The sequence below is a fragment of the Perissodus microlepis genome, chromosome 7 (assembly GCF_051167445.1).
Source record: "Perissodus microlepis isolate ML-2025 ecotype Zambia chromosome 7, ASM5116744v1, whole genome shotgun sequence".
Classification (NCBI taxonomy): Eukaryota; Metazoa; Chordata; class Actinopteri; order Cichliformes; family Cichlidae; genus Perissodus; species Perissodus microlepis.
Genome location: NC_140467.1, coordinates 37,593,320 through 37,620,868, shown reverse-complemented (window position 1 = coordinate 37,620,868; position 27,549 = coordinate 37,593,320). Strand labels below are relative to the sequence as shown.

General features: G+C 39.8%; 2 protein-coding genes across 4 annotated transcripts; one reads left to right on the top strand and one right to left on the bottom strand.

Annotated features, from left to right (window-relative positions):
• Positions 1-607: 607 nt before the first annotated feature.
• Positions 608-7,639, bottom strand: LOC146383570 (progestin and adipoQ receptor family member 3-like). The gene is made up of 6 exons (XM_084934886.1): positions 7,443-7,639; positions 7,082-7,244; positions 5,627-5,782; positions 5,306-5,503; positions 5,064-5,154; positions 608-2,946 (listed from the first exon to the last, which is right to left on the bottom strand). Exons 1-6 carry the CDS (start codon positions 7,637-7,639, stop codon positions 2,804-2,806), a joined length of 948 nt encoding a protein of 315 aa, XP_084791012.1. The 3' UTR covers positions 608-2,803.
• Positions 7,621-27,154, top strand: LOC146383569 (anthrax toxin receptor 2-like). Of its 3 annotated transcripts, none has more exons than XM_084934885.1 (17): positions 7,621-7,710; positions 14,651-14,722; positions 16,036-16,107; positions 16,196-16,292; positions 16,415-16,519; positions 17,212-17,280; positions 18,365-18,445; positions 18,538-18,598; positions 20,375-20,470; positions 21,219-21,288; positions 23,159-23,237; positions 23,428-23,523; positions 24,785-24,835; positions 25,715-25,810; positions 25,932-26,105; positions 26,186-26,266; positions 26,999-27,154. In XM_084934885.1, exons 3-17 carry the CDS (start codon positions 16,043-16,045, stop codon positions 27,035-27,037), a joined length of 1,260 nt encoding a protein of 419 aa, XP_084791011.1. In that variant the 5' UTR covers positions 7,621-7,710; positions 14,651-14,722; positions 16,036-16,042; the 3' UTR covers positions 27,038-27,154. The 3 variants fall into 3 exon arrangements, with proteins under 3 accessions (XP_084791011.1, XP_084791009.1, XP_084791010.1); XM_084934883.1 differs by lacking the exon at positions 7,621-7,710 and adding an exon at positions 10,961-11,315; XM_084934884.1 differs by lacking the exon at positions 7,621-7,710 and adding an exon at positions 10,962-11,315 and having other exon boundaries at positions 16,211-16,292.
• The last annotated feature ends 395 nt before the right edge of the window (positions 27,155-27,549 follow it).

Sequence of the window (27,549 nt, the reverse complement as noted above, 5' to 3'; positions counted from 1 at the left end):
GTAGGGTGACAATTTGGTATAAACAACAACATCAATGCATGGCTCCAGCCTGCCTTGTATCAACCCTTCAGGCTGCTGGTGCTGTAGTGGTATGGAGGATATTTTTTGACACACCTTTGGTCCCTTAGTACCAACTCAGCATCATTTAAACACCACACCTGAGTATTGTTCCTGACCATCTCCATCCCTTTATAAACACAGTGAGCCCATCTGCTGATGTGTCATGCAACAAGGAATGAGGATTTATGCTGATGCTGTGAGGTTGAGACATGACTTCTGACCAGGCAGTTCTCATTACGATGCCCCTGTATTTAACAAGAACATACTTTTCAAACTGCCAACTGACGTGAATCACTTACATTGTGAGCTTTATCTGTGGAGACTGTGAATAGAGAGAAATAGGCACAAAAACCCAGATTTAATCCACATTTTCCACTGAACTCTGCATCATAAATGAGAAGCATTTGAATCAATGCTGCCTACTACTGGTTTTTATGAGACCTGCGGCTTCCTCAGAAACCAAAATGAGCTAATCTTGTACCTCTCTTAAATCACATCAACCTGCTTTGATTTTTAAGCAACTGAAGCACAAAAACTCACAAACAACTGATTTCCCAGCACTTTATTCATTCAAATAGTTTAAAAATATCTTTTCACATAGGCACTGAAATAAATATTTCACATCGCAGTAGTCAGTGCCACCGCAGTAACATACAAAACACACAAAAAACACAACCAAACAGCAGTCCAAGCAGATCAAGCATTTAATGCCAAAATAAAGACACTTAAAAAAAACAGAGTGCTTTTGAGTGCTGCCGTCATGACTGCAGCAGTAAGTGCTCTGAAAGAAAGAAAGAAAACCACACTGGCCTTGGAGTGTAACAGTTTGATCATTTTGTCCTAGTTTAGGCTCAATTGTGGACCCACAGATTGTAGAAGTGCCATTACAGTACAAACAGATAACAAGGCAAACCTGATTGAATAATGCAAAAACAATATAAACCACCAAAAACATATAACTGTCCAAAAGTACATTAATTTGAAAAAGAAAAGGAAACTGACACACATCAAACTGGCCTTGTTAAAGCAACAAGGTGGAGATTATCAGTATTTTTTCCTCACGTTGTTGCAAGAGGCTTCATGATAAAAGGACAGATGGCTGATAACAGATATCTGCTACAGTTGACTGACCTCCCGGGCTCATCACTGAGTGCTATGTTAAGTGCTACTGCTCACAGCAAACTGTGAATTCATAGTCACACGTACCGCTGCTAAAGCGTCATTCCCTCAAAATTAAATATGAAGGAAGAGATCTCGTTTCCTCTCGTCAGACTCATATCAGCCACCACATTAAAACTCCTGTGAGTTGTGGCTGATCTATTTTACAATAGGGCACAATATCAAAACTGGAAGCGTGCCAGTAGAGATAAATGCACTATCCTATAATTTGATCAAACAATTGCAATAGATAGACAACCACAGGTCACTTAGTACCTCTCTAATGAGCTGTGCTGAGTGAGGTGAACTGTAAGTAAGCTACAGCAGGACGACTGAAATCAGACTCCCAAATTATGTAAGATTATTTTAGGAGACTGAAGACTAAAAAATATCTTTTATCATCTCAATGATAAAAATTAGTTTAGCATTAAGATTAGTCTGTTTCTCTCAGCTGATAACAACAGCTTTGATTTTATATACTGGCTTTGCATCTTTGAAGAGCATTTAAAGTATTTTTTCCCAACATATGTGTTCAAATATAATAAATAAATAAATAAAAATACTGCAAGTACTGAGTGACTGTTTCTACCAAAGAGAGGTAACTCGCAGTACCCAAACGGTAACGTTCAGCTCCCTTGGGTTTTTCTGTCATTCCCACTTCTTAATCAAGACATTTCACACAGAACCAACAACAAAACAAGGCAAAAATTAAACAAAATTAAAATAAATAATTGTTCACACAGGCTAAGAAGTAAGATTCAAAGGATTCAAAATACCTATTGATATTTTTTACCAACACTTCTGTACAAAAACTACAATCATAAACAACCATGAGAAAATGCTTTTATCACCCAAATATTTTCTACGAATACAAAAAATACAGTTTCATGCATTGATCTAATAGAGCTCACTGTTTTCTGTGCTTTAGGGGCTGAGTTAGTGTGGCCGACCACATCTAACATTAGCTCACAGTCCTTAGGGAGCAAACACAATCCCAGCACCAACCTCCACCTCCAGTGGCTCTGCTAAGCCGTGGGATGCAGGTACCCTCTCGGCATATTTATATATGCGTCATTATTAAAAAAACCAAAGTGTTCAATCCCTCCAGCAGAGGTTTAGAACAAATTTCAAGCTGAATTTAAGCTGTTCTGGGGACACCTGGTGGCCAAACATTTTACTGACATGCTATATGTTTGTGTTAATCGGTCAGCTGTCTGTAATCACATCCGCACATCCTCCTTTAATGCATGCAGTGGCTGACATGATGTGTTCATCCATTTTATTTTATTTTGGACAGTTAAATTACAGTGAATGGTGTCAGACATATTTCTTACTGAGGCTGTGCAGCTGCTCTAATCCCTAATGTGGATTTCAGATTGGGAAGATAATCTGCGAGTGGTACGCACAGGTGAGTTGAACAGTGTGACGGAGGGCGTACGATAAAGAAGCCCCCTTATTTCTACCGCGGGTACTCAGAAGTACCTTGTCGTTAGGTTGACAAGGTAGAGGTCACAAAAATATGGTTCTTCTTATTATTGTGTTGTTTTTAGGTAGCTTTACATTGCAGTTACATGATGAATTTCACTTAGCTCCTGGTGGTCTGCGCTGGGCAAGACTGGCTGTGTCTAAAGTGCATGATGTACACAGCCGTCTGATGCCACCAGTAAAACATAGCCACCACAAGTATGTGCCACACCTGGTGGCTGGCGCCCAGGTAGTTCAGCTGGCCTGGAAAAAGAAAAAATAAAGTGTAAATATAATGCATTTATTAATTCTCATAATGTAGAACTGTTGTTGAAAGAAGTTCAATCGTTTAAAGGAAAAACAAATAACAGACGGATGGATGGGACGCGTACTCTGTAGCGGTCAGAGAGTTTAATGGCTTCATCGTACTGTAAAATGAAATGTCTGGTGTGTCGTTGTCATGGCGGTGTATACAGTACCCTCTTAATCATTAATATTTCTGTTTCCACATAAATTCACCATTTTCTGTTTAAGTTCATTAAGCAGTTTATTTGACTGGTAAATGGACTGATCCTTATATAGCTCTTTTCTGCTCTGCCAGAGCACTTAAAGCACTTTATATTTAGCATTTCAGAATCAAAATCCTTTATTAGTCCCAGAGGAAATGATGTGGTCCCAGCTGCTCCAAGACAGTAAGAATAGTAACTAACTCAACTAAATTAAAAAATACAATATATTACAAAGTTACAAAACAGCTTTAATTATAAATATCCCAGTTTATATATATATATATACACAAATTTAAAAACATAGGGTTGAATTGATGTGCCTTTCTTATCATATTGACTGCCCAGAACAGACTCGTAGAAAATCCAGAGCATTGCCTGACAATTTTGACCTCTAGTGGGAACTTTTTTTCCTCCATACATTGTGTTTTGTATAATCCACATGAAGATCAAACCATTCTTTTCAAAGACAGAGCGGTGAAGTTTAACAGACCATGTGTCTAGAATTATGAACATGATCTGAAGAGGCCTGCACACTGCGAGATCCCAGCAATCTTCTTCAGCAAACTTTATTGTATGCCACACTGCCTGATATGCTTATAATAAACAGACCCGCTTGGGTCTGTCATGGTAAAACAAATAAGTTTCTGCTGCAACAAACCCGATTTCCTTCTTTGCTGGAATTGCAAACATTTTGTTTTACACTTACATTTACGTTCCTCCACTCCACTTAAGTTTGTACCAGTCTGTGTCCGTTGATCAGGGTGTCATTTCCTGTCCTACTAGTTAGTTTGTCGAGCCAGATCTAGCAGCAGTCACACTGTGACAGGTCTTCTTACATTCCTGATACTACCAGCTTACTTCTTCAAATGCTTTTTTTTTTAACTGTAGGTCTCAAGACCATTAAGGTCAACTTCAGTACTCTGTCACTCTCAAAACAACTTCACTCTTTTAAAGCTGCTTATTTCATCATGTATCATGAAAATGGTTCCTAATGTGAATGGGTATCGGCACATAGGTGTGGTAAGGATAATAGCTGAGTAGCTTTCATTGCAATTTCCCACTTCTGATCATGCTTTGTGAATCGAGTGAGTTATGGCTAAGAGACATAAAGTAGGGAGCTCTACGGCCTGAGAAGCCTCAGAGCGGGGACTTCATACCCAGAATGATGATGATAACAGTTTAACTGATGGAGAAGGGTCAGATCAGCTCCTTTTTATATGAAAATGAACCCGACTCGTTCACTGGATTGCCAGATAGAGAAGTGTGATTCATCACTCCAGAGAACACGTTTCCACTGCTCAAGAGTCCAGTTGCTATGCATTGCGGTTGGTGATGTAAGGCTCACCCATGAAAACCCTTTCAGTGAAGCTCTATACGCACTGCTCTTGAGCTCATCCGAATGTCACGTGAAGTTTGAAGGTCTGTAGCGATTGACTCTGCAGAAGTTGGAAACCTCTCCACAGTATGCACCTCAGCATCCACTGACCCCACTCTGTTAATTTACGTAGCTACAACGCTATCACTTCATGGCTGAGTTGCTGGTGTTTCCACTGGCTTCCACTTTGTACTCCTAACAGTTTACTGTAGAATTTTTAATAGTGAGAAATTTTCACGACAGGACTTTTTCCACAGTTGGCATCCTATCAGGTTACCTGGCCAGAGCAACCCATTCTTTCACAAATGTTTGTAGAAGCAGTCTGCATGCCTAGGTGCTTGCTTTTATACACCTGTGGCAATAGAAATGATTGGAACGCCTGAATACAATGATTTGGATGGGTGAATGCATACTTGAAAAGTTGATGTCAAAATCCTTCACTCTGCATAGCCAAAAGCAAACAGACAGAAATGCTGCCACAGACAAGCAAAACTCACCAGGAAAATATCGCTCAGGGATTTTGGTGACGTAGAACAGGAAGGCAGAACCAGCAATCAAGTACATTATTATAACTCGAGGCAGAAACAGCTGAAACAGAGACAGGAAAGATTTATGGTACACAGACAAAATCGTCATTTCTGGGTTAAAACCATAGTAACAGCATCACAGCAGAAACGGCTTGTAATAAAGCTCTAAAACGATACAGCGAACATACAGCACACAAGCTTTGTTTCCTGACCTGCACAACATCGGAGGTGAAACCACCATTGAGCCAGACCCAGTGGCAGGCAGGAATCGTGCCAACACCTGCCACGCAACAGAAGATTGACATCCGTATCCAACGCCAGTCATTGCTGAGGTAACGAGGGTGGACCTGAGCGCTGAAGACAGCCAGGATCAGGGACAGCACTGTCAGCAGGTAGACTTGCCGCCAAAACTGCAACCAGGGGAAGTAACAGACAATATAAAACACAGCGCAATATGAGCCTGAGGATCTCCAGTTTCATATCTTAAAGGAAAAGGAATTAGCCAGCAACCTGATACTAATGTTTGTGCTTACAGCATTACAATAGAAAGCGTAGAAGATCCCAGGTACATAGCAGCCCAGGATGCCAACAGAAATGCCTGCATAGTCCAACGCCAGCCAGCGGCGGCAAGTCTTCTCCGATCGATGACACGAGAACAGGTGATACCCCACTGAACACAGCATGCAAACCTGAGAGGGAAGCACACAGCACCAGATGCAAATGTTTTTCGACAATTTCTTTATGTGTAGAGCATTTTTATGCATCCATCAAGCTATTCACATTTGTGACTACACGAAAAACTTTGTGTTCCTTTAACACATGAGTACATTATACCTACATAAGAATCACACTGACTAGTTATTCACTATATTAAAAGATTTCAAACCATTTGCGAGTGAAACTTACAACACAAACAAATACACAGCTAAAATTTCAAAATCCGCTATCTGTCAACAGGAACTCTAAACTTCACAGCTACTTCTATCTACACACCTGGGAAGGTGGCAGTGACCTGAGTGCACCTGTAGCAAGAAACATGAAACCTATGTTAATAGGTTTGTTCGGTCATGCAATTGCACAAAGCTACCCTGGTAAAATAAAACTGCTTCACAAACAATATCTGGAAACAGAAACATCTCATGCCAGCCAAAAGATTCATTACAAAAAATGCACAAAAAGAAAAGAATCATGAGAAAACATTCATGAGAAAGTGCTTTATTTTTGCACAGAGAAGTGTCCAGCTGCCTGATTAATGCACTGTCTGGGCATGCCCTCACAGGAATTAAGATGGATTTTTGCCAAGTTTTGACTCCCTGCACAACCTTTGCCCTGGTGGGTGGTGTCACCGTTTGCATTCATACTTGTGCACTGACGACGAGTGAAGCTGAGTGTTATACTTGAAGCAAATAAATAGTGAACAGCCCTCTCTTTAACTAAATGCAGGAAAGAGAAAAGACTTTAGAATCAGCTTGGGCCATGGACTGCTGATCAGGGAGCAACAATGGCAAAGAATGCCATGAGGATGACATGCAGTGGATTGGCATGACAGAGTAGGATGCTAGCGATAGGGTGAGATGGATTCAGGTGATCAGCCATAAGGAGCAGCTCAAAACTGTAGTTTTAGTCGTTTACTATACAAACAATGACAAAAAGCAATTGAACAACTTCAATCTCTATGCAAATATGAGGCAATCAAACTACTAGCAGGCTACTAGTTTACACAGCACTCTCTTTCATATACATTTTGCTTAATGCTACAATCTGAATGACGTGTGCATTATTTATCCCGTTTTTTATGGTATTTTTATTCCTATTTTCAACATTATTTAATTATTTCATTTATTGATCTATGGTTATGACTGAAGGGATGATTATTTTTAAATCGAGAAAGTGATTTGTAATTTTGCAGCGACGAAACAGTCATTAAATCCAGCTCACAGGAAGCTCAAGAACAAGCTTCTCATCTTGCACACATACACGCAACTTACCTGGAAACAGAAGAGTCCTATGGCGTAGATGACATAGTCTTCTCTGTTGGCTCCAGAAGCTGGCAGGACAGACAAGAGGTCGTTGACTCCCAGAGAGAAGAACAGCAGGAAACCCAAAAGGTGGCTCCAGATATTCACCGTCTCATTGGACAGAATAAAAATACTGCAAAAGAAATGTGCAGGATGTTTGCATGTGCATGGTTTATGTGCAAATGTATGGATATAATCACTCCATTTTCCCCCTTCTGGTCTGTAATACTATTTATTTATATCTACAAAGTTGGGCAACTCAAAGAAAGATAAATAACAGTAAAGGCCAGAGGTGAAATGCATAAGCTTGATTTTGCAGTATTCCCAGCACCTTTTCAGGCAGAGTTTGGAGGGCAGGTGAGCCCTGTAGCCGTCTGTGATGTAGGGGTTTTCCTTCAGGAAGAGGGGGATTTGTTCGTAAGTGTACAGTCGTATCCTTTGGGGTATCAGCACCGGCCAGTGCTGATAACTGCCCAGCTCTATGTAGTGGGCAGTCTTCAGCAGCTTCTGGGGCATCTTCAGCAGCATCTTGCTCGGGGCTCCTCTGGCGGTGTAAGGCAAGCTGAGGGAGGCTAAGGCTGCATATGGAAAAAGGAAAGGTAGGATTTATAAGGGAGTGTGCTAGGATGGTAAAACAAGTCCTCCTCTATCTGAAATCAGTGCTGACATTATGTTATATCTACAGGATCAGGGTTACCGCCGTTTGTGTGTGTGTATTCATCTATTCCCTAACCCTACCTCCTTAAAAGCTCTCAAATCTCAGCACCACATTCTCAGTTAAGTCCACAGGCTCTCCGCATACCTTTCCCTTTTAAATAAACCCCTTAAAACAGCAAACTAAACACACTAGCGTGCCCGACTCGCACGTCAAACGGTTTGTTATTGTTGGGCCATGCTAGCTAATGCGCACGCTAGTCCGCTAAAGTGATGTGAAACGGGGTTACAGAACTCACCATTAGTCCCACTCCGACTTTCGATGTCCCCGTTCACACAGTTCAGCCATATCTGGATGGCTTTTAACCTGACACGTCAGTAATAATGTTACATTTTAGTGAACAGACACACTACCCGCAAGACCTGTCTTTCTTCTTTTGACGTTGATGGTAAACAATGAAACGGCGTAATGCTGCCACCAACTGGTGGCTGTGGAGAATTTCACCCTGCGGTGTTTTATTAAACTTGAAATGAAAACAACAACAACAATAACAACAATAATAATAATAATAATGATGATGATAATAATAATTTGTGGAAATGTATCCTAATTACTGATGTAGGTTAATTAAGGCCTTGTTCTCTACAAAGGAATGCATTTCAAACTGCAAGCATTGGTGGACCATTTAATTATAATGCCGCTTGTTTATTTAATAAGTTTGACTGGTGACCACACCTAAAAAAATACTGACTTTTTGCTTTCACGCTGAGACTGTTGCACATTGTTTAAGCCCCGGCCACTTCCCCCCATTTTGCCAGAGCTGTGAGCTACAGTGGTTTGGGCAGCAGGCTTTAGTGTGTGTGTGCGTGGGTGTGCTTAAACTCGGTGAAACTTTGGTGTTCTTTCTGTTATTGTAAGCAAAGGTGTACCCTCCCTGTGTTAATTAGTTCATCGTTGTGGAAGCAGGTAGGGGTTCTCTGCCATTTTTGTTTCAACAGTTTTCTCCTGTTTTTGGCTAGACAGGGAGCTCAGCCATTGTATTTTGTTTTGGTTAGATAGTTCTTGGTTTGATTTTTAGCTAAAGGGGGTGTTTTGTTTGTTGTTTTGGCTTTGGAGACCCTGAGGAAAAGAGCTTCCCTGTGTTCATTTTTACTTTAGTAGTTTTGTGCAATAAATCATGTTTAATGACATCTATTTTCCAGTAGTTCATGTTTTCTTTTTCACTTTGTGTTACCCCCCACCCCAGTCAACACTTCGTTTGTAAGTGGGGCATAACACCAGCATGCCACGAGAAAAAACAAACAAACAAACCAAAAACTACAGCAGTTATTTTCATTTTCTAAGATCTACAATTCTTACCCATGTTTGTAAATTGTCAAACATCATCCTATACCATAATGCCTGAACGTGACAAATCCTTTAGCAACTGCTTTACGTTGTTTAAAAATTGTGACATATTAAAGCAAATAGCTGTTTTGTGATGTTGATATCTATTTGCTACAGTGCCAAAATCTCCAAGAAAGTGGTCTTGAGCAAGCCATGATCTTGAACGAAATAAGAAAATTAATGGATGGTCTTGAGCCTCCAGCCTTTCTGAAGGTCTTTTAGTCTTTCTTTGGAGATTGGATGCTTTTTCTTAATCTACTGCCTCTCCAGAGCTCAGACTTCAACATTATTGAAGCACTGCAAGATCATTTAGCTAGAGATCGGAATACAAGGCCGAAAACATCCAAAGAAGAAGCTGTGGAAGTCCTTCTGAAGCCTAAAGAACTATTCCTGAACTACAAGAAAGCAAAAGAGAGTTCAGGCTGTGTAGGAAAATAAAGGTGGCCATACCAAATATTGACCGTTCAAGCTCATAAGAATTGTACAAACTCTCCTTTTGCCTTTTATACTGTATTTCAGTTTATGTTTGCATGTGTTTCAATAAATCACTTCTTCTTTTTTCCCATTTCCAAGCAAAATGGGAAATAGATGATGGCTCGAGATTTTGTCTTTAGAAAATTTGGGGTCTCCACTATAATTTGAAACAATAAATAAAATCCAGTTTGAGTTGGTATTATCAGAGTATTGTCAGTAAATAGGAGCATCTAACATCCAGAGCCCTGCTGTCTCCTCTTCCAACCACACCCACATAAAAAATAATAAAATACAAAAACATGGACCATGATCACGACCCAAACAGCCATCAGAAGAGAATAGATTCCTCTTCGCTGACGCAGTGACTTTGGTATGTTATTAGAGTTGCATTGTCATGACTTCATCCTCTTGAAAGTTGACACTGGGAAGCCACAGGCTGTGAGAACATCCCTACAGAGAGTGCAGACACATGATTACAGCACTCGCTCACAAAAGAACTCCAGGAATGAATTAAAAATGTTTTTAGTCTCCAAGATTAAAGCTCCTGGGGGGCTGGTGTTAAAGACTATAAAAGTTTATATATGCTGTGTTGGAAAACAAAGTCTCCGTGTGTCGCTGAGCAAAGGTGGGGACTTAATTTCAGCTCTTGGAAGGAAGATGCAAGTGTTCATGCAAAACAACAAATCAACCCTGCGCACCGAGGGCGTTGTGTTTGCATTTTCAATTGTTTCCATCTGGAAGAGATTTACAAGAACACGATGCACTTGTTTGAGACACGAAGCATAAAGTTCATCTCATGAAATGGTGATTTATGAGTCAGTTAGACCTGTATTACAACAAGACACGTTATTACCGATTACTCCGAGGGGGTTTTCTTTTCTTTTTGCTAAATGTTGAAGCGATTTAAGTAGGAAGAAGAAGGGACTCGTGTTTATATAGTAGAAAAGGCTCCTAAAACAAGCTCAGCCGAATGTAATATTTCAAAATATGTTCTTTTTTACTCATATCAATGTAAAAACGTCTCAAATACCCCAAACAGGAAGATCACTGAAGTTATCTTCAAAATAAAAGTTGTTAAAAAGTTTATCAGGAAAATGTTTTTGTGAATAAATATTTTTACACAACCGTCCTCTTTTGCCTACTCACCCTTTTTTTTTATTAGTGTCTAAATATGTAATGCAAAATAACTTCAACATGCTATCTCTTAGCGTCCCTATAAACTCTTAATTAATTAATAACATATAAGCCATTTTTGTTAACGCCCCCCGAATAAGGAATCCTGGAAGTGCAGAGGGAGGAAGCTCTCGTCTCGTCTCATTGGCAGTAGTTTGACAGCGTCACTGTGAGCAGCTGTGCGCCCTGCCCATTTTATTTCATGATCAGCATGCAGCTTCAAGGGGAAAATACCAAATGCCCTCTCACACCACTGATTCAACATGTGAGCAGGGATGAAACTGTGAAGATTAGAGACTATCCTTAACCGCACTGACTGGTTTTATTTTTATTTTATTTGTGTTTTCCAATTCCCAAACACGTTGTTGATATGTAGCCTGAAGCACAGGTTATGGATCGCATGTGGATATGCTGCAAAATCCTACTCCTTGCAATTGTTTGTGTGAGTTCGTCATCTCTGGAAGAAGAGGACGCTTCTTGCGATGGGGCGTTTGATATTTATTTTGTTTTAGACCGGTGAGTCATGAAGGCTAGCCTGTTTTACCCGTGCATTAATTCATTAATTAATTAAATACTTGCTACCCCAGGGCAGAGACTTACTCAGTCCTCTCCATGTATGGCTATGTTTAGTTCCTCCTCTGCTAGACTGCAGGAGTGACCACAAAGTTCACTCTTATTATGCTGTTATTCCCAACAGCGACAGATCAACCTGCTCCCCGCTTATTCTGTGTGTCTGCATGCACCAGCAGAATAAACGGACCCTTCACCTCTTCTGTTTATTCTGCCCCTTGCAAATGTAGTAACTTTTGGAAAACATGATGTAGTCAAATTCTGTCACAGATCTCTTTGTTTTTACATTTTATCCTTGCATCGGACTGTATTATTGTCGTTAATGTTAAAAGTACAGTGTTGTGCGAATGTCTTGAGCCACCCCTCATTTTTCTTACAGTTTTCCTACTAGTTTTGAGCAGTAGATCTCCAGGCTTTCTGAAGGTCTTTCAGAGTTTCTCTTTGGACACTGGCTGCTTTTTCACTCATTTTCAGTCCCATCCTTGTACATGTCTAGTTTTCAGAGGGATGTGTTTTTTTTTGTTTGTTAAGCCACTTAACACTGATCTCAAGCATAAAGGGGGATCTAACTGAAGGGATGAACAAGACAGCCTAAAACAGAGCCACTTTTACTACTTTGTTACTAGCAACTTGTTGTAAAAAGATAATTTGCGTCCCTTTCTTTATCCGATTCTACAAAAAATGCAGCAATAAGGTGATTCCCAAATAACTTTTAACAAAAAACTTGACACATTTCAGTTCGGTGTGCTGTGTGTCTTTAAAAAATAACTAGATAAGAGGAGGCTTAAAAGCTATCTACAGCAGACGAACAGTATCTGAAAGCCGTATCTTTAAGGAACAGAAAATAATCCAGCAAAGACCTGATACAGGACCTGAGAGATAACCCTTCAGTCAGTGGATCTACTGTTCACTGAAGCTCCATCAGAAATGATCTCAGTGGAAGGGTGGCTAACAAGAAGGCATTCTTAACGAAGGGAAAGAGAAAAAAAAAAGGCTGAGGTATGCAGAATTATGCAAGAACTATACTGAAAATCAATAGCAACAGGTCTTATGGAGTGATGAATCTAAACTTTTGGTTCAAATTTTTGTCTGTATATACAGAGGAGGTCAGGTGAGAGGCACAACACAGAGTGTCTACAGCCATCTGTAAAACTCGATGTAGTCTCTGTCATGGTTTGGAGCTGCATTGCAGCCAGTGGTGTTGGAGATCTTTCCAAAATTGATTGAATTATGAACAAAGAAAAACACCATCAGATTTTGAGCGACCACAAAATGCCGTCTAGAAAGCATCTTATCAGCAACAGCTTCACTTTTCAGCATGACAAAGATCCCAAACACATAGCCAGTGCAGTAGAATTATACCTGGACAGAGGAAAACACAGTGTAACAGTATAAGCCATGGATTGGCCTCCCCAGAGCCTGGACCTCAACATTATTCAAGCAGCGTGGAATCATCTTCACAGAGAACAAAACAGAAGGCAGCCAACATCCAAAGAAGAGCTTTAAATGCTCTTTAAAGAAGCCTGGAGAACTAATCCTGAAGACTACTTCAAGAAATGATAAGACAGCCTGACTAAGAACAACTCAGGCTGTGTTTTAGAATAAAGATGGTCACACTACAGGGCTCGCAAAATCCAGTCGGGCTACCAAAATCTAACTCAGCCCTGCCCGTCGGGCTATCATAGGAAGGAAAATATATGTCTATGCTTTTGCATTCTTTCAATGTAGTTGAGTAATTATGTCATTGGCATCGATGAGCCACTGTCAATATGTGACATATTGAAATCGCGTTTGAATTTGCGCTTGTTTTTTGCTTTCACTTTCATTTTGCAATTGCGCGAACGGTGTGCAGAGAGCAGCAGCACTGATTGGTGAGTGACGATTAATAGACATCGTCTTATCACTCATTAGCTTACTATTCAAACGCGACAAGTGAAATCTCTCGCAGCAAGCTTAAACATGTGAGAGGTTGAGTGCGCAAAGAATCGCTGACCGTTATGTAAGTACGTGTGTAAAAGCAGCAGGATTTACGCTGGTATTTTAGTTCTGCTCAGCCAAATAAGACAGGTCAGGGTGAAGAAGGGGCAGCCAAAGAAAAGCCTACCACAAAACGGAAAAGTTATGACAAATCAGACTATGAGGCAAAAAGAAAGCGCAGCTTTTTTGGTTTCATGGACAAAAGAATTTCTGTGGCTGGAATATGACAAGCTAAATAACATGATGTTCTGCCAGGCGTGTTGTGAGTTTCATTTGATTTCTGAGTCGACAAGCGCCTTTGTTACTGGGACCAGTAATTTTAAGAAAGACCCCATCAGAACCCATGAGAAATGCAAGAAATGCATTATTGCCCAGTCTGCAGTATCTTTCCCAGAACAAACAGCAATTGCAAAAAAACATACTAAAAATAAATCAAGCACAACAAGAACTCCTGAAAAAGCTGTTTAGAACAGCGTGCTATATTGCAAAGAGTGAACTACCATTGGCAAAATTTAGCAGTCTTTGCAAACTTCAAAAAGCAAATGGCCTAGATCTTGGTTCCACTTGCCTCTTACCTGTGACTTCATTGGAAATTTCAGATTCAGGATCTGACACAGACTGATTCATGTTCTACACAGTTCTCACAAGAAATTCTTCATAGAAATTTCTGTTCAATTTGAACCAAGTATTTGAGTTGATGGTTGTAATTTTTATACAGTTGTTGTGATTTGCATTTTAACAATTTTTTTGATTAATTTTTGTTTCTGTTGCAATATTATACTTTAATGTATAATATTGTAACGGAAACAAAACATAAAAAAATTGATTTCTTTTTTATTCGGGCTACTTAAATTTATTTTGGGCTACCAAAAACTGAAGAATGCCTGCCCGAAGGGCTACCAGAGATTTTGAAATTTTGCAAGCCTTGCACTAAATATCGACTTCAAGTTTGTTAGAACTGCGTTTTATACTGTATTGAAACATTTTCCTAGTAGAATATACAGAAAAGATAGATTTCTATTAACTGTGTTTTTATTTCTGTTTGTAATTCATATGTTTATGGAGTAAAATACTACACAAAATGCAGAATCAAACTATATATGTGTCTTATGCAGAAAATATAAAGCACATGAATAATTTCTGATTTATTGATTAATTGATGGAGCTCCCCATGTGTTTTCATATAACTCTATTGCAGTTGTGAATCCTTGGTGATAAAGCTAAATAATGCTAAATGAAGTAATGTTTTAGCACATTGTTTGGGTGCAGTTGATTTTTCACTCGGCCGCTGCCTGTTTTTGCAGGTCAGGCAGCGTGTGGGGACACTGGGATGAGATCTATGGATTTGTGGAGCAGCTCACCAGGAGGTTTGTTAGGTGAGTAGCTGTTTTTTGCCAGTATTAATAGCAAACAAATTAATATCTCCTCATTCTCTGTATAATAAATTACAGAAAATAGTAAAAAAAAACTTAATGTAGAACATTTAAAAGAAGCTTTCGAGTGCCCTTCAAGCACATACAAGAAGTTGAACAGAGGAAACAGAGTCAGTGGTTCAAACAGTAGCGGCTAGCAGAAAGTAGGGCATGCCTATTCCAGGCACTAGACATCACACAAGGCAACCAACTGCTCCAAAACCTCTCTGGGCAATAGCACTGAGGGTGTGTGTGATATCTTTAAGTTTAATAGCAGACTGCTAAATATAAGAACCAAACATGCAGCAGATGTTGAAGGTGGTGCCAACCACAACTGGCAGTCCTGTCCCCCTTTCACAGTAGAACAAGGCACAGGGATAATGGCTCACTTCCCCATCTCAAAACTTTCCCATGTTATTAACATTTATTAACTGATGTTTTTTTGTAACAACCAGCTACACCACTGTGGCACAAACCGCTTTCCCCGTCTGTCATCATGGCATAACGTGGTCCCAGAGACATCTACTGTAGCACAAAATAGTTTGTGTACTTTGGCAGGTGTTTAAATCAGGGTCAGTGTGGACAGATTTCATCAACACAGGCTACATGAAGCTTCGCAGCTGCAAAACTTAACGTGCGTAATGGTAAATTGTCTGGTTTGTCATTGGGACCGTTGTGCGTTCTTCGTCTTGCCGAAGACCAGTTTTGCGTGTAAAGGGCTAACCCTGTCATTAGTGAACAACCTGCTTTGACACTTGATTAGTAAAAAGATGGCAAACCCACGAGTACTGAAGCTGCTGAAAAATCTTTTCTCCTCCTCTCTCCACCAGTCATCCAATAAACTCAAACTGCTACCCCGTTTCATTATATAGTATTGTCAAAGAAGGGTGTGGTGAGACAACTCGTTGGCCTTGTGGCTGGTGTGCAAGTCCCTGTTTTGTTAACTAATGTCACAGATTGATATTAATGCGAGACTCTGTGTCTGCTTTGTCACCATCTTTGTGGTTTTCTGTGCGACGTCTTATAATATAAAGTGACTCAATGCCGTTTTAATTGACTGCTAAATTTTTGTTTGACAGCATGTGTATCATGTGTCACTGCATGATAGCATGTGAGCATACAAAATGTAAGAAAGTGCTTGCACTGATACCGATGGGTTTTTATTTTAAGCAAGACTGGAATGCACAATCATGATATGATGCAAAATGACGCCAATATGTGCTAACATGTAATATACATTTGTGTATTCACAAAGTGTGTTTGTGTGTGTGTTCCAGCCCCAGGATGAGGGTTTCTTATATCGTCTTTTCAGCTAGAGCTGTTGTAATTCTCCCACTAACTGGAGACAGGTATATATTTCCCTTTTCCTTATAATCCTTCTCCTCCACTTCACTCAGACAGTAAATCTTTCTTTCTTTTCCTTTTTTTGAAATTGAGTTGCTTTTGTTTCAGATCTATGATAGATGAAGGCCTGGAGAAGCTGAGCCAAATCACACCTGCCGGTGAAACGTTCATGCATGAAGGTTTGAAAGCGGTATGCGCTCCTTTCTAGTATTGCAACTTCCTGCCATGCATTGTTTTCCTTAGAGATGCTTCCTTTCATTGTTGTTTGTTATTTTGGGGCTTTTTTATTTAAATAATCTGTATTTTTGGCAGGTATCACAGCAAATGAAGTCACAAACTTCACCATCATCCAGTATTATCATAGTTCTTACTGATGGCAAGCTGGACATCTACCCATATGAACTGAGTGTACAAGAGGTAACACACACACACACACACACTAATGGCTTAGTGGAAGATGCTGTAAATGAGGAGCTGGATGAAATTTGAGAACCATATTATGTTGAAAGTCATGATGAGCATCCTGTTAAATTTTTCCTGAGAATACCAAATGTTCTTTCACGCAGGAAGGATTTGAAGACACTTGATGTGCTGTTTTTGTGCTATATCATGTCAAAATGTGGGTTGTGAGCATATAGCACAGTTTGTGAGTGCAGTGAAATCCTTTGGGGCTGGGGTTGTGTCAGGAAGGGCATCCGGTAAAAAAAAAAAAAGCCATATCAGATATGCAGAGCCATCCTCTGTGTTGGGGACCCCCCCCCCCCTTGCGAATAAGGGAGTAGCCTAAAGCAGCTGTTTGAAGAAACACACAAATTCACATACTTCTCATACCCTCTCCTCTGTTTTACTCTGTTACAAATCTCAACCAAAGAAAAGTTGAAAGGCTCAGTTTGTTCCGTTTGTATCGTGTTGCATGAACCAGACAAGCTGCTGCTGGCTGGACAAACAAAACTGTTTGCTGTGAAATCTTAATCGTAATTTAAAATATACAGCATTTGCTGCAGCTGAGCTGTAACAATAAAAAACACTACTTTGATGTTTTATAAGTCACATGGATTCACTGTATGTCTGTAGAATCATGGCTTAAGTTTTCCTCTTGTGATTCCCAGGCTATGAAAGCCAGAGAGTTTGGAGCCAGAGTGTACTGTATCGGGGTCATGGACTTTGACCATAGCCAGGTAGGTGTGGGGGCTTCATTTTCTACCTCTTCCATACAGCACTGGGAAAAGAGAACACTCTCAAGGCCTTGATACTGTTGCTGATATTGTTTCTTGTTTAAACACCTTTTATTTGTCTTTCTGAGTAAATATACGTGTCAGTGTGCGAAAGCTTCAGTGGGCTGTTGTTTCTGGCCCAGATTTATCGACACACCTCGACCCCTTTTGCTTATCTGTTCGTGTCAATCCAAAAACCTCCAAAGGGCTGAACAGCAAGCAGCTGTCAGGGATTTGTAGTTTGTGGTTCATGCTACATTTGTTCTTATAAAAAAAAACAAAAACACTGAATACATTTTCTCAGGCAGCTTATGTGAAGTTATTATTTGTTGGGATAGGCTGTGATTTCTTCCTGTGCAAGTATTGAGCAGTTGAAAGAGACGATTGTGGTGGAAAAGAAAAAGCAGGAAATCTTATGCAGCCGCAAACTCTTCTGCTGACTGCAGTGACTGTAAGCAATACAAAGGGGGGAGGAAAGCTGTTGTTCTATTGTGGGTTTTTTTTCGTGCTAATAAGATTTACAGTCCAATGCAAAAACTATAATTACATTTGCTGAGAATCATAAAATGATCTAAACAATATTTCAATTAATGTGGCATCTATTGCTGAACATCCCCAGCCCTGTTTATTTCTGGTTGATGTTTCAGCAGTCTGAATGACATTCTTAATTTGTGTAACATGAACTAATACATATTTAAAGTGCTTAAGTTTACATAACATATATTCTGTAATGTCTTCAGCAGTCAGAGGGCATGGCTGATTTTCTGCCCGCTGACTGACCGACGATCTGTCGTCTAAAGGAGGAAGTAATTACATCATTCTCTAATTGAATAAGGCCAGGCAAATTTCCTGTTCTGCGATCGTTAAAGCAGCAGATGAAAGCTTCAGCCAGCTTCCCAAAAGCTTTAATCTCCTAGTAGCAGACTTTGCCTCCCTAAATGCCCAAGCACAAGCCAAAAACCTCCCTGAGAAGCAGAAAGACATGAGAGCAAAAATTTGAAATGCTTTTTGTATCAGTAATCTTTTGCTTTTTCCATTTTGGCCACAGCTTGCTGAAATAGCCGACGGCAGAGAGCAAGTCTTTCCAGTTGTGTCCGGCTTTCATGCTCTCAAAGACATGGTGAACTCGGTGAGGTCACGCTCCATGACATGCAGTAACGTTCACGTGCAGGCTGTGGCATGGCGAGCTTATGCAGAGTCCTGTATCTCTGTATCTCACAGGTCCTGAAGAAAACTTGCTCTGAGGTTTTCACAATTGAGCCACTGAGTGTTTGTGTGAATGGTAAGTTTAATCAAAGTAGTCTTAATGTCTTAAAACTTCATGTAATTTTATCATGTAATTTTGAACAGGTGTTTGTGGTTTCGTAATGATGAAACCCAATGAGTTTGTTATTTTTGTCCAAACATATAGAGTTGCATGAAGAATGAATATATATATATATATATATATATATATATATATATATATATATATATATATATATATATATAAGAATATTATCTATCTATCTATCTATATATATATATATATATATATGGAATAATAAAGGAAAAATAACAAAGTCTACAACAGTAGGATCTTTAATCTTACATTACTTAACAACCTCAGTTAAAAATGATAGTCCAGAGACCACTGCGGGTCACAGCACATGTAGACCGAAGGGTGGCCCGTGGCATACCATGCAACAGACGAGCTTCTGAATTGTTCCTTCTATATCACATCAGTGGTTGGGTGCAGGTGCTTACTAGGATGCGCTATGGGAAGAAGGCAAGCTGAAGGAGACAGTGTGATGCTTTGGGAAATGTTCTGTGTGTAAACCTTTGGTTCAGCCATGTAGATGTTACTTTCACACGTAGCACCTAGCTAAGCATTGTTGCAGGCTCTTGCCTTTTTCAGCAGGATAATGTGCCCAACCACAAAGCAAAACTGGTTTCAAGAATGGTTTAAGGAGAACAACGAGTTCAGGTGTTGACTTGGCCTCCAAATTCCCAAGATCTCAATCCATTCGAGCAATCTGTGCTGGACAAACAAGTCTGATCCATGAAGGCCCCCCCTCGCAACTTACAGGACTTAAAGGATCTGCTGCTAACATCTACATGCCAGATACTACAGCACACTTTCAGAGATTGGCATCTATGGCTCAACAGGTCAAGGCTGTTTTTGCAGCAAAAGGGGGAACATCACATTGTTAGGCAGGTGGTCGTAAAGTTAAGCCTGATGGGTGTATATATAAGCTGGGAGCTAGGTAAACAACAAGGCACAGGAGGGAGCAGAAAAGCAGGGAGCCGACAGTCACAAAGGAGGGAAAAGAAGCAAGAGTACAACTTGAATGAGACACAAGAGAAAACTATCTTTTAAAGTGAAATGGGAAATAACCAAAAGGCACAGAAAGAACAAAAAACAAGAAGAGGGAGGACAAAAAGCATTACAGCATAGACAGCACAGAGGGAGGCAAAACAGGGAAACACTGAAGGAACTCAGCAGGCATTAAAAACACACAAATACTCAAGCACCTTTACTATGAAGCAACTTCAACATACCCAGGATCTTTTTCCATGATCTGGAGTCACTCACGTGATCAGTAGTCTGGCTAAGCATTCACACAAATGTGTTTATCATATTTAACTCATTTCACCAATCACAAACATGGACAGGTCTGCTTGCAGCACCAATTTCACTGATTTAAAAAAAAAAAAAGATTATTAATGGAGAATTACTTTGTCAGTAGGCACTGGATAAAAGCATATCTTGGTAAGAAGTGAACTTCCTTCACTGTCAACCTGGATAATAACAAATCCAACTTAGTTTTAGTGGTAGTACCGGTCTTTGGAACCTGAAGTGAACAAAATAACAAAATCTTAAGGAAAATGTTCCAAGAATAATAATGAAACCAGAAGACTCAACAAAGAAATCCAGGACCCAGGATGTGGCTAAAAGCATCGCCTCACAGAGTCACTTTACTTTGATCACAATGTTTCATGTTTAATAATTATTGTTTTTCTTTGCTGCCATTCAAGTGCACTGTCAGAGTAATGTGATCTACCTGATGTTTCCCAGAGTCTTTCAACGTGGTCCTGAGGGGAAGTGGCTTCAGCGGATCCAAAAGGATGGACAATGTACTCTGTTCCCTCACCATCAATCAAATGACCCACAGTCAGTAAAGTACACACACTTATGATTCACACACCTGATGCATAGCTAGCATTTAGATACCAATGCTAAGGATTCAGTCTTCGCATTGCTAAAGAAGTGAAACAGTATCACAGGTTCACTGCACACTGATACTGTAAAGCACTCGAGGATTAAAGGGAAATTCTGAAGTGAAAATGTGGTATAGTGTGCAGATCTCTGGGGCTGCAGTGGAAAATCAGAGTCATGACGTCCAGAAGCAAACAGTGGCTGCTATTTATTGACTTCAGTTGGAGAACAGAGGAGATATTATGAGAGCAGAGTGCTTGTGAGCAGAGGGAGGGACGAGGAGGGAGATGATCTGTCTCATTAGTCTATTACCAGATCAATGGCACAGGGTGGAGTTACTGAGAGGACATGAGGAGATAACACAAAGCTATATCTGGATCTCTTGTGTTTACTTCTTTTTGCAGTCGAATTACAAATTTAAAAATTGAATTTATTCAGTCAGTATGTCACAGAATACAGCCAAACAGCTTAATGCTTCTTCTGTTTGTAGCGTCTCTCAACCTGTGTACATACCAAATAAGTTGCACAATAACATTAAGATAAATTTGTTTCTAATTTGCCATATGTAAAATTAAATGATGAATTAAATGATGTGTCTCTGCTACAAGAAACCAAAGCAGCTAATTGAAGTAGAAAAGTACGGACCTTTTTCCTCCACCTGTGTGGGCTTGCAGAGTTCATCTTTGCCTCCTCTTCCTTTCAGTTGAAAAGCCAACAGTAGTGAGAGATGGGTATCTGCTCTGTCCAGCCGTTCGTCTAGAAGAGGTCGGACAGTAAGTCAACACACACATGAGCACAAACACAGAGTGTGTGTAACAAAAAACGCAGCCTATTGGTACCTGTAATTGCCTTAAAAAGCCAAGAAAGAAAAATCCTTCTCTGGGTGTTGTTACGTATGATGTGTACCTCAGAGTTTCTCTGGAAGCAGCTTGATTTTGACTTTTAATTTCTGTTATATGATGAACTATGAGGCAGCACAAAAGGTCCCGTATTAGATAAATGACAATTATTTTGTATTTTGAAACATGCAAAGCTATAATGTAGAAAAGTCCCAGGATTATAAATATGGTTCTACACATGAAGTTCACTTTAGGTGTGGCAACATTTTCAAAAGTTGATGCATAAAGCCTCATTATGAACACTAACATGTGTTCATAAACTTGTGCATGTCACCTCAAGGCACTTTAAATGGTAAGAACAAGACTTACAGTACATCCTTAATTTTTGCATTCATTTAATTAATGTAATTAAGAAGTGTAAGTAGCAGTCAGGTGATAATCAAATGCACTTGATTAACTGATTATTAGTAAGTCTGACCACCTCTAGAAGTTCTGCAAGTTTGCTAGTCTGAAGGTGTGTGTCAACACAAAGGTCAAAATCCTGAGATGAGTGGACGTCCCAGTATATTCACCCCAATGTCAGACTGTGCAATAATGACAGCTCAGTCAGAAAAAGACTAAGCGATTGGGGCTCGTTGCCAGGAGAAATGCCTTTGTCTACAATAACAACATGCCAGCTCTGCTTAGGTTAGCAAAGTTGCATCTGGACAAACCACAAGATTTCTGGAAGAATGTGCTTTGGACAGATGAGACCAAAGTGGAGATGTTTGGCTGTAATGCGCAGAACCACGTCTGGCGAAAATCAAACACAGCATATCAGCACAAACACCTCTTACTCACTGTCAAGCAAGGATAGTGGTGGAGGAGTGATGGTTTGGGCACTGGACCATGGCATCTTGCAGTCACTGAGTCAACCATTAACTCCTCGTTATACCAGAACATTCCAGAGTCCACTGTAAAGCCGTCTGTCCAAGAGCTAAAGCTCGGCTGAAATTGGGTCAATGATTGCAAGAAAAGCAGCAAAAGAAAAAACTCAAGGTGTTCAGACTTGAGTGGCATGCTGTGTTGGGACCTTAAGAAGACTGTGCTTAAACAAATGCCCCCAAAACTTTAAATGAAGCAATGTTGTAAAGAAGTGTGGGTCAGAATTCCTCCACAACAATGTGAGAGACTGATAACATTATACAGATAAGAATTTGTCATTGCTGCTAAAAGTGGTTGTACAAATGTTTGTTGTATAAAGAATCACGACGTGTACTTAGTTTTTTACAAGACTGTAGTTCATCAGCATTTCTTCATCTGACTGACGTTGAGATTTGTTCTCTGAAAATGCAAACAGGCACAATGTTTACAGTAAAACTGTGTCAAAGTGTTGGATGGACAGAAGCCAGGCTGACCAGCGTGGCATTTAAAGAGTGAGTGGTTGATATGACTTCCACACTTCAAACAGTCAATCCCTCTCTCTCTACTTCTCCTCCTCAGCCCTCACAGCTGGAAAAGTCTCAGTTGGGTTGAACATGAAGTTAAAAAAGCATTTGCAAAAGCAAACAACCTTTAGAAATAAGGGAGTCTGGTCAAAACTTGATAAGAATATAAATGATGGTGACTCCCTATTGCAGCAACTCCTGGTTCTTAATAATAATTTGATGATTTGACACTATAATTATATTTAAATCAATCCATTTGAGACTACCCCACACATGTTTTACTATGATTCTAACTGTAAAAGTGCCAATAGTGTCACACTGAGCTCTGAACAGGGACTAGATCTCATGATGTGTTCTGTGATTCTGTTTATTCACAGATCAGTTGAAGTGCTGGTCAGCTTAAACCATGGAAAGTCCTACATCTACAGTCCCATGAGCATCTATGCCACAACATGTGTGAGTAACATTAATTCTGTATAACACGAACAGTTTTGAAGGAGCTACCTGCATGTATGATGTCACACTGCCCTCTGTTATTTAATTTAGATACAACACTTTTTTGTGTAGGTACAGGAGAGCATACTGACATAACTGTGATAGATTACAGAATAAGATCAAATAATGTTGTGTTGTGTGTTTTCTGCAGTCAGATGGGACCTGGGTGCTCTGGGTCCTGTTGGCTTTGTTGCTGTTGCTGGGTCTGGGTTTGCTCTGGTGGTTCTGGCCTCTCTGCTGCACCGTGGTGAGCTTTGTCCTTGTGCATTTTTGTACAACAAAACTCATTTTGAAGGCAGTCGTTTTCACAGCAGCATATAAAAAAAAAAAAAGAAATACAGAAGGACACAGGAACTAGTAAATGTAGTGAGGTGTTTGAGTCGGATACTGCAATTATGAATTGTTGTGGAATTGAATGTCCAATGAATGTAAAGTGAAAGGCACCAGTTTGAAATGGGGCCGTGTGCACTATAACCATAAATGTTATTATTTGGTGCACTGAATAAGCTTAAAGCTCATTTGCATCTGCAGTCCCTCGGCAGGTTAAATGCAAAAGATCACAGCGATGAGATGTCGCATAAAGAGTAAATCACACCTGTTGTCTGTTTATTTGTGTTTGGTGGCCATAAGCACCAAACACAAATAAACAGACATCAGTGTTAACAAGTCTGTCATGGTCCTGGGTCATGTGACCCAGTATTCTGAGTTTCTTGATGTTTTTGTTATTCTTTTCAGTCTAGTTTCATTTCAGTTTATCTAGTTACATTCTGTCATGCCTAGGTTACAGTTTTAGTTCATGATTTATCAAGCTCCCCATCTGTCTCATCCCTGTGTGACGTTTTCTGTGTCAGATTGTCATGTTAAGTCTTCGTGTGTTTATCTGTCATGTTTCATGTCCAAGTTTTCTTTGTTTGTCAAGTTCGAGTCAAGTCTGGGTCTCGTTATGTTTCCCGTTTTATTTTGAAAGAGCCTTGTGTTTTTTGTTTATTGTATTTACTTTCACGTCCCCTGTCCTGTCATTATGTTAATTGTTGTCAACTGTTTTCCCCATGTGACTCTTCCCTTGATCATTCCTTATGTGTATTTAGTCAGTGTGTTTCCGCTCAGTCAGTGTCAGATCGTCTGTTATCCTCACCTCATATTTTCATAGTTTCCGTTATTGTGTCACTGTGTTTCACAGCCTGCCTAGTTACTCTGTGTTCATAGTTTTTTCATGGTTCTTTCACAGAGTGTCACAGTCTTTTTAGTTTACACAGTGTTCTTAGTCTCCTTAGTTTTCCCAGTTTCAGTGTTTTTGTCATGCCATCAGCCACAATAAAGGCTCGCTTTATTTTTGGAAACCTAGTTCTGTCTCCACCGTGTCTGCTCGTGGGTCTACCTCATCTTCACACCGGCGCACCCCGCCGTGACAAAGTCTGCAAATCTTTCAGCAGATACTTCAGTCTGCTTTCTGTCAAAGATATATGTCATTATTGTTGTGTATAATATTTTTGTTTCATTTCTCGCAGGTCATCAGAGACCCCCCTCCCTCTCGCCCCCCTCCTCCCCCCCCTGTGATTGTGAGTACTCCACTGACTGTTTTTTTTAAAGCCATATTTTCTTTTTCCAAGGACTTCATATCACTGAAGGGACGCTTTGATTTTTTTACCACCCGTTGCCATTTTGGCAGTAAAAGCAGTGAGAAAATCCAATTTTGGGCAAATACAGAAGGAGCGTAGGTGGAGCTGGGGAGAAGGAGCCGACAGAAATGGTTTGGTGGCAGATTTTATTCATCGAGCATGAGTCAGAAGGCAAAGTTCTCTCATTGTAAAATAAATAAATTTAAAAAATGCATGACAAATATCCCACCACTGCAGATGAACCTTTGGTGTAAATCCACTGGATCTATAGATAATAGACTGATCAGCAACACAAAACCTTTCTCTCTGTTTTTAATTGCTTGATTTAAAAAAAAAAATGGAAGTACTTATTACAACGAAGCTTTTATGCTTATTACATAAAAGTCTTCAGGCTCTCTTTGTGGATAAGCATCTACTGACTACATTCATGTACTTCATTTAATCCAATCATTTCCAATCATGGTGGCATAAATGTTTTCCTGTGTGAATTTTGAGAGGAAATGTATCATGCGGGTAGATTCCAAGTCCAAATTTGGAGTTATTATCAAAAAAATTATATTATCTTGTATGTACTCAAAATTTCAAGTTATTTTCTCAAACTTCTGAGTAATTCTGAGTTATTAAGGCGAAATTTCAAGATACTAACCTAAAATTTTGTCTCATGGTCGGCAGTTTTTTTTTTCCCGGTGGCTACACTGTTGCTCTTTAGCTCAATATAAAGTATTTAGCAAAGGAACGTTTTAGAATAGTACTATATAATTTTGTATTTTGAATATAATAAAACTTTATTCAAATATTTTAAAAAACTTTGTGTTTAAGGAGCCAGAAGAAGACCCTTTGCCCAAACACAGGTGGCCTACAGTGGATGCTTCATACTACGGCGGCAGGGGTGCTGGGGGGATCAAACGCATGGAGGTAAATTAAAAAAAAAAAAAAAAGTTTTACTGCTAAGCTTTTGTTGTTGATTTGCTAATGTTGCTATAGTGAAGATGCAGTAATGTTAGCTGTCTCAGTCAGTTGTGCCCACATGTTGCAGGTGCGCTGGGGCCAGAAGGGGTCCACAGAGGAGGGATCCCGGCTAGAGAAGGCCAGAAATGCTGTGGTCACTATGCCAGAGAAAGTGGAGGAGCCCATCATTCCTCGACCCCCACCAAGGCCTCCTCCGGTTTACAACCCCTCATCGCACTCCAAATGGTACACCCCCATCAAGGTGAGATAACGATCTCTTTAATATTTAGGTCCTTTGTAAGTTGCCTGTTTTGTAATGTTTTTGAATGTCTTTGCCTTCAGGGACGTATTGATGCGCTGCTGGCGTTACTGAGAAGACAATATGACAGAGTGGCAATCATGAGGCCAACACCTCAGGACAAGGCAAGAAATATCAGCAGCATTATTAAAAAAGCTTACGAGAAACACGGCTATCAATTCAGCATGTTATCATATAAAAAAAATCTCATTACATCCAGCTGGACTGTCACCAGTCTGTGAGTTTTGCCAAAAATATTCAACCATCAAATTGGTTAGATCAGTGATCCACCCTCTTGATCCCCCAGTGATTTGATTAGATAACAGATAATAATAATATAGTGCCAATCTTGCTGTTTTTTTTATGTGCACAACAGATAGATAACAGCTTGCTGTATCAACTCGCTTGTTATAAATAACAGTTTAAATGCCAACGCCTCCAGAGTGTGTCATGAAACAGCGCACATGAGCTACAGGCTGCTTAATGGTTTAGTTTAAGTCTTATTTTGAGACTTCACATGGATTTACTGTATCGATCCTCCGTCAGCTGAGCTGCTGGGAGAGCTAGAAGCAAATTGGGCCTTTTCATCATAAATTTTGGGGGCTTTGAGTTCACGCTTTTAAAAACCTCTCAGTGGGCTCAGAGCTTAATAATGGATGTGTTATGAAAGGTTTATTGTAGAGTATTCCACTTTATTTTAAAGCAGTTTTTGTCTTTAGTGGTGCATCAAGGCTTGGGTGGGATAAATAAGTTGTGCTTTTTTACAGCATGTTGAATTTAAAATCACTTTACATTCCCACTTGACTGCGGTTAAATGTTTAAATCAGACTATGGCGTGTCTCCTTTGTTTTCTCCAGGGCCGCTGCATCAACTTCACCAGAATTCAGAATCACTGATGTTCAAACACGAGGCTCAGTTTTCCCGTTTTCATGCCAGTTTTGCCAAAGATGACAAACATGTGCGATCCAACATGAAGAATTACTTTGTATTGTAAATAAACCTCTTTATGTATATTGTGGTGTCACAGTTGGCTCTCTTTTTACCGTGGTAACCTATGCTGAGCACATAACCGGGTCAGAAGCTGGTTATGTTCCAAGTCTTGGTTAAAAATTGACTGGAAGTGCTTCGTTTTCACAAAACCTTTTATTTACATTATGCTGTAAGTGTGATATAGAGTCTCTACTGAAGAAATTTTGTATGTATGCAACCTGCTGAGCCTCATTTCAGAAACGGCTCCAAATGAAGCACAGCAGCACAAGCTGTGTGCCTGACATTGTCACCAGAATTTGTATTTGGCTGCAGAAATTTTTCTTAAATGTTTTGTCCTTATATGGTGCAAGGTGTTCGTACAACACTAAAATTAAAGCTACTAGAACACAAATTGATTAACCCTACTATTTGTAATCTG

Coding starts and splice junctions, on each gene's coding strand:
- LOC146383570 (XM_084934886.1), bottom strand. CDS start 7,639: ATGCTGCTGAAGATGCCCCAGAAGCTGCTGAAGACTGCCCACTACATA. Junction 7,245..7,442: donor TCCAAACTCTGCCTGAAAAG/GTGCTGGGAATA, acceptor TTTCTTTTGCAG/TATTTTTATTCTGTCCAATG. Junction 5,155..5,305: donor TCACCTCCGATGTTGTGCAG/GTCAGGAAACAA, acceptor TCTCTGTTTCAG/CTGTTTCTGCCTCGAGTTAT.
- LOC146383569 (XM_084934883.1), top strand. CDS start 11,191: ATGGATCGCATGTGGATATGCTGCAAAATCCTACTCCTTGCAATTGTT. Junction 18,446..18,537: donor TCAAAGACATGGTGAACTCG/GTGAGGTCACGC, acceptor TGTATCTCACAG/GTCCTGAAGAAAACTTGCTC. Junction 18,599..20,374: donor ACTGAGTGTTTGTGTGAATG/GTAAGTTTAATC, acceptor GATGTTTCCCAG/AGTCTTTCAACGTGGTCCTG.